Genomic DNA, 6167 nt, shown 5'->3' with positions numbered 1-6167 from the left:
TGGTCAGGATAATGTCTATTAGGGTGCCCATGTTTACGGATTTAGGGTTGTACCTGGTGGGTCCTTGATGATTTGTGTGAGATTGAGGGCATCAAGCTTGGATTGTAGGACTGCCGGGGTGTTAAGCATATCCCAGTTTAGGTCACCTAACAGAACAAACTCTGAAGCTAGAGGGGAGCGATCAATTCACAGATGGGGTCCAGGGCACAGCTGGGAGCTGAGGGGGTCGGTAGCAGCGGCAACAGTGAGAGACTTATTTTTGGAGAGATTAATTTTTAAAATAGAAGTTCGAACTGTTTGGGCATAGACCTGGAAAGTATGACAGAACTTTGCAGGCTATCCTGCAGAGATTGCAATCCTCCCCCTTTGGCAGTTGTATCTTGACGGAAAGTGTTATAGTTGGGTATGGAAATCCCAGAATTTTGGTGGCCTTCCTAAGCCAGGATTCGGACACGGCAAGGACATCAGGGTTGGCAGAGTGTGCTAAAGCGGTGAGTAAGGCAAACTTAGGGAGGAGGCTTCTGATGTTGACATGCATGAGGCCAAGGCTTTTTCGATCACAGAAGTCAACAAATGAGGGTGACTGGGGACATGCAGGGCTGGGTTTACCTCCACATCACCCGAGGAACAGAGGAGTAGTAGGATGAGGGTGCGGCTAAAGGCTATCAAAACTGGTCGCCTAGAGCGTTGGGGACAAAGAATAAAAGGAGCAGATTTATGGGCGTGGTAGAAAGATTCTGGGCATAATGTGCACGCGGCGTTTAAAGTTAGTAGCCCGGGGGTGGTCTGCTCAGACGGAGGGGGTCTGCTCAGACGTGGTCGTGTCGACAGAGAATCCAAGCCAGATGGCGATGGCGAAAGAGAGGTTGTGAATGTAGAATTGTGTTTGCTAACTGGTGCTAGCTTCGTGGCAGTGGCGCTAGCTGCGCTAGCTGCAAGCTACTGTGAGGATCAGAAGTAGTGGCTCAGGGATTACGGCAGGAATCCGGCGTTGTTGTCGAGAGACAGTCCGATGCTGGTAAATGGTGAGTAATATCCAGGCTAATAACAGGGCTGGTGTCTGTGCAGAAGGTAAAAAAGCGCTACTAGCAGCGGCAAAAAAATGGCTAAATTAGCTTGTAGCTGATTTAGACCAGTTGTGATGGATTGGCAGGGCTCTGTGTCGGCAAAAAAAAGGTCCAGTCCAATTGGCAAAAGAGGTATTGTAGCCCAAGAATTCGCTGGTAGACCTCTTCGGCTAGCCGGCAGATGGGCCTAGCTCGAGGCTAGCTCAAGGCTAACTGGTGCTTGCTTCGGGACAGAGGTGTTAGCTACATCTGTATTGTTTGTGTGTGTGTGTGTGTAACAAAACAATATTCATCTTCAAACAATATGCTAGCAGGCTATAGTGCATAAACATAAATCCTAACAATTCACCACCGTAAACCAATCCTTCTCACACCCTCATCTCCACTTGATACGCCATCGGTTTCAAACAGAACACCAGTTTCCGCCATCTTCCCATCTGACTTGCTAACTCAGTGGTGAAAGATGATCCTGAGTTTCCCTCTTGAGAAGTATGAGAATCAATCAATAGATAGCTCTACGCAAATAACATACGTTCAGTTTAACTCGGAAGTTGCGAGTTTCCAATAGCACTTGAACGCAGCAGAACGTCAAACCCGCCCTCTAACAAGATAAACCAATAAAGGTAGACTCCCAAGTAATTTCTCTTGTCCGTCGGAGTGTTCGTCCCTGTTTACGTTTTGTGCCGTGACAACACCAAAGCTCGCCTTTTCTATCCACTGATTGGTTTGACAGGCGAGGTCTTTATCAAAGATATTCTAATGATGCTAAGATACCCAACTGTCCCCTGTAACCCTGTCTTGTAGTGTCCTATTTAATCATCCATTCTTGAAACAACTGGATGAAAAAAAAACATTTGTTGTCGACAGATCTAATATATGTGAGTTATCTCTTAATACATTGGAAGTTCATTTTCAACTACGAAGCTTTATTAAAAACCTCAGCGTGCTCGTTCTCTGTCATCCTCCTCGCCCCTCCCCATTGGTCCATCTACTTCCCCTTCGTCCGTGCGTGCGCGCCCCCGTGTGTCACCTTGCTCCATCGCTAGAGGTAAAGCACCGACCAGAAGCGACAGCTACGCGTGAAGCCAGAATCCCTTTACCGAGGGACTGTCGTCCGGTTTGAAAAGAGCCAGAGAGAAAATGGCGGAAGCTTCCAAACCGAAGACCTCTCCCAAGGCCATTAAGTTCCTCTTTGGGGGACTGGCAGGGTAGGTACCCGGGCTACAGGCCGCTCTCAGCGGTCACACTCACACAGCAGCCCCGCTGACAGCGGTGCTCTGTTACCGGCCAGGGGCACAGCATACTAAGTTAGAGAGGGAGTTAGAAACCGAGAATAACATGTATTTAGTCATGAATTAATGTATGATTAAGTGATAAGCTCGTGTGTGTTTACGGTGCATGTTGACAGCCCGGTCGATGTTACTATCCCCGCATAATGGCGTCAACCTTCGCACACACGCATTGACATTTGGGTCTGTACACACGCACTGACAGCTAGCTAGGCCCAGAGACCGGTATGTCGATGCCTCCGGTTACGTTCAAGCGCTATGACCACCAACATAATCCCTAGCGGTGTATTGCCGTTTTCCATGCTGTCTGTAGCTTGTGAGGTGTGGAAACACTGCTGCTTTTATGTATTTTGTTTTGGATCTTTTTGTGCTGTTTCTCTGTCTGCGTACTACGTGTTACTTGTCCTATGTTTCTCTGTCTGCGTACTACGTGTTACTTGTCCTATGTTTCTCTGTCTGCGTACTACTCTCTCTTCTTGAGCCGAAAGGCCTAGGTTTACAGGTCTCTCTTCTCTGAGAGAACAGGCTAGGTTTACTAGGTTCTCTCTCTGAGAAACGGGCCTGGTTTACCAGGTCTTCGAGAGAACAGGCTAGGTTCCAGGTCCTCTCTGAGAGAACAGGCTGGGTTACCAGGTCTCTCTCTGAGAAACAGGCTAGGTTACCAGGTCTCTCTGAGTAATAAGCAGGCTAGGTTACCAGGTTCTCCTCATCGAGACGAGGCCTTGGGTTACCAAGGCTTCGCCTTCTCTGAGAGAACAGGCTAGGTTACAGGGAAGCCTCTCTCTCTCTGAGAGAACAGGCTAGGTTACCAGGTGTCTCTCTCTGAGAGAACAGGCTAGGTTTACCAGGTCTCTCTCTCTGAGAGAACAGGCTGGGTCTTACCTTGTTTCCAGGTGCTCTCTGAGAGACAGGCTAGGTTACCGCGCAGGTCTCTCTCAGAGCACTCCCTGTAGAAGAAACAGGCTAGGTTACCGTAAAAGGTTCTCTGGAGAAACTAGTAGTTCTCTCTCTCAGATGAGAGACAGGCCTATGGGATAGGGTTACCAGGTCCATCCTCTGAAGAGAAACAGGCTTAGGAGACTGTCTTATTCCCCTTCTCGCCGGACTGGTCACTAGCTGTTTCAGGCGGGAGGACTGGTCTAGCTGTTCTTCAGAGACCTGTAACCAGCTGCTTCTCTCAGAGAGACCTGGAAACTAGCCTGTTTTCAGAGAGAGAGACCTGGTAACCTAGCCTGTTCTCTCAGAGAGAGAGACCTGGTAACCTAGCCTGTTATCTCAGAGAGAGAGACCTGGTAACTAGCCTGTTCTCTCAGAGAGACCTGGTAACCTAGCTGTTCTCTCAGAGAAACCTGTTAACCTAGCCTGTTCTCTCAGAGAGAGAGACCTGGTAACCTAGCCTGTTCTCTCGAGAGAAACAGGAGAGAGAGGACCTGGTAACTAGCCTGTTCTCTCAGAGACCTGGTAACCTAGCCTGTTCTCTCAGAGAAGAGACCTGGTAACCTAGCCATGGTTCTCTCAAGAGACCCTAGTAATCCTAAGCCTGTTCTCTCAGAGAGAGAGACCTGGTAACCTCCAGCCTGTTTCTCCTGCAGACGGAAGAGAGACCTGGTAACCACTGTATCAGAGCCTGGTTACCCACCTGTCCCAAGAGAGTACCTGACCGTACGCATGTCTGACGAGAGAGCGGTACCTAGCCATGGTTCTAACAGAGCAGCCTGGTACAGTCCTGTTCTCCTCGAGTGAGAGAACCTGGACTCTTGGTAAACAGGCGTCAGCCTGTTCTCTCGAGAGAGAGGACCTGGTAACTATAGGTAGCTCTGTTCTCTCAGAGAGACGAGGACCTGGTAACTAGCCTGTTCTCTATCAGTAGAGAGAGAGACCTCGCGTAACCTAGGGCCCTCTCCCGTTCTCTCCTCTGAGAGAGAAGAGCCCTGGTTAAACGCTCAGCCTGTTCTCCAGAGAACCTGGTAACTCAGCCTGTTCTCTAGGATGGCTTAACAAGTATCCCAGAGAGAGAGACCTGGTAACTCTCTCTGAGAGAACAGCTAGGGGTTACAGGTCCATCTCTCTTGCAGAGAACCATGCTTAGGGTTACAGGTCTCTTTCTCTGATCAGAACAGGCTAGGTTCAGAGTAGAGCAGAGAGCACCTGGTAACCCCCTGCTGTCTCTCTAGGTCCATCTCTTCCATAGAGGAGGAAACAGGGAGGCAAGAAGAAGGCCTTGGGTACTTACAGGTCTCTCTCCCCAGTCCTCCTGATGCAGAACAGGCTAGCGTTACCAGGTCCTCTCTCTCTCGAGTAACAGGCTAGGTCATACCAGAGGCTGTCAGACTTTGCTCTCTGAGAGTAACACGGCTAGGTACCAGGTCTCCTCTCTTCATGGAGACCTTTGTTCACAGGCTAGGTTTCACCAGGTTTAATGCAATGATACTCTGGAGGAAAGCATGAACCGATGAAGCCTCTAGGTAGCCTTGTATTCCAAGCTCTCATCTCGAAGAGAGTCTAGGAACGAACCTAGGCGGATGAACGTTACCAGGTTCTCTCTCTGAGATACCTAACGAGCCGCTCTAGGTTTATCCACGTTCATGAGAGTACTCACTACCCTGAGAGAATAGGGCTAGGTTTAAACAGGCTCTAGCTCTCTCTGACTGATAGATCAGGCTAGGTCTATCCAGAAGAGACATCTGCTTCTCTGTCATGTCTGATAACAGAAGCTAGGTTACCAGGTCTCCTCGTCTCTGAGAAACAAGGCTAGGTTACCAGGTCTCTCTCTCTGAGAACACCTACAGGTCTCAGGTTACCAGGTTCTCTCTCTGAGGAGAAGTACACGGCTAACGGTTACCAGACGTCTCTCTCTCTGAGAGCCTATCAGTTCGTCCTAGGTTCATAGTAAAGGATGAGCCCTCTCTGTCTATCTGAGAGCACGAAGCAGGTACCTGCACGGTTTGTATCTCCCAGGTAGTACGAGAGAGCAGAGCCTCTCTGCTGAGTAAGACCAGCCATGAGCTACGTGTTACTTCCCATGCGTCGGCTCTGCTCTGAGACTTCGAACAGTCGCTATGCGTACCCAGGTCTCTCTTCTCTGAGAGGCATAATACAGGCTATGAGCATTGTTAGCTTATCAGGGTATTCGGAGAACAACAGTGCTGGAGGGATTCTCAGTCATGGGAGGGGAGGGGGAAAGGTTCAATTTCTGGGTGGTTTCTTTTACCCCGAGGTCGGTTTGAAAATGGTGGATGAAGGTACTTTGGGCGGTTATACTCGAGTCAGTGGTCGAAGGAGAGGCTGAAATACGTGCCATCTCTTTCACTTCTCACATTCTAATCTCATGTCCGGGAAGTACAGGCACTGCAGATACACGGCTGGAGACATGAAGCTCAATGGGTATTGGCTGTCATTTTTCCTAGGGACAGTTGACGCATCGGTTAATCTTCTATACGTTTCTGCAAAGTCCGGGTTTGAGCTACCCTGGCCAGCGTACTTCCATCCGCGCTCCTGCTACCTGATACAGGGTCTAGGAACGGTTTGTTATTATGTTTACAATACTCGACAACACCATTAGTGACGTAGTGAGCTAGGGCCTCGTCTGAGGACGTAAAGAGCTCCAGACAGAGAAACATACCCTGGAAGACTACGTAGTTACCAGCACGCAGTCATCATAATTGAGACAATGCTCTAGCATCACGTAGTATAAGCCATGCACGCGAGCAACCTACGCGTACATGATGGTCTCATAGCTACGGCTTTAGTACCGCCAGACATTGCTCTAGGCATATGACATTAGGACAGTCACTAACGCCTAGTAAGCAGT

The 6167-nt window shown here is 49.3% G+C and overlaps 1 protein-coding gene across 1 annotated transcript in view; it reads left to right on the top strand.

Moving 5' to 3' along the window:
- Window positions 1-2068: 2068 nt before the first annotated feature.
- LOC112076420 (mitochondrial 2-oxoglutarate/malate carrier protein) overlaps window positions 2069-6167 on the top strand; it is a gene marked incomplete at its 3' end in the record, with an annotated part of 12293 nt that continues 8194 nt past the window's right edge. Inside the window, exon 1 of the mRNA XM_070441311.1 lies at window positions 2069-2275. Coding sequence (XP_070297412.1) covers window positions 2208-2275 — 68 coding nt within the window. The remainder of the gene's footprint in view (window positions 2276-6167) is intronic.

This window comes from Salvelinus sp. IW2-2015, unplaced genomic scaffold (genome assembly GCF_002910315.2).
Source record: "Salvelinus sp. IW2-2015 unplaced genomic scaffold, ASM291031v2 Un_scaffold3740, whole genome shotgun sequence".
In the NCBI taxonomy this organism is placed as follows: Eukaryota; Metazoa; Chordata; class Actinopteri; order Salmoniformes; family Salmonidae; genus Salvelinus; species Salvelinus sp. IW2-2015.
This window is presented reverse-complemented; position numbering and strand designations above follow the sequence as displayed.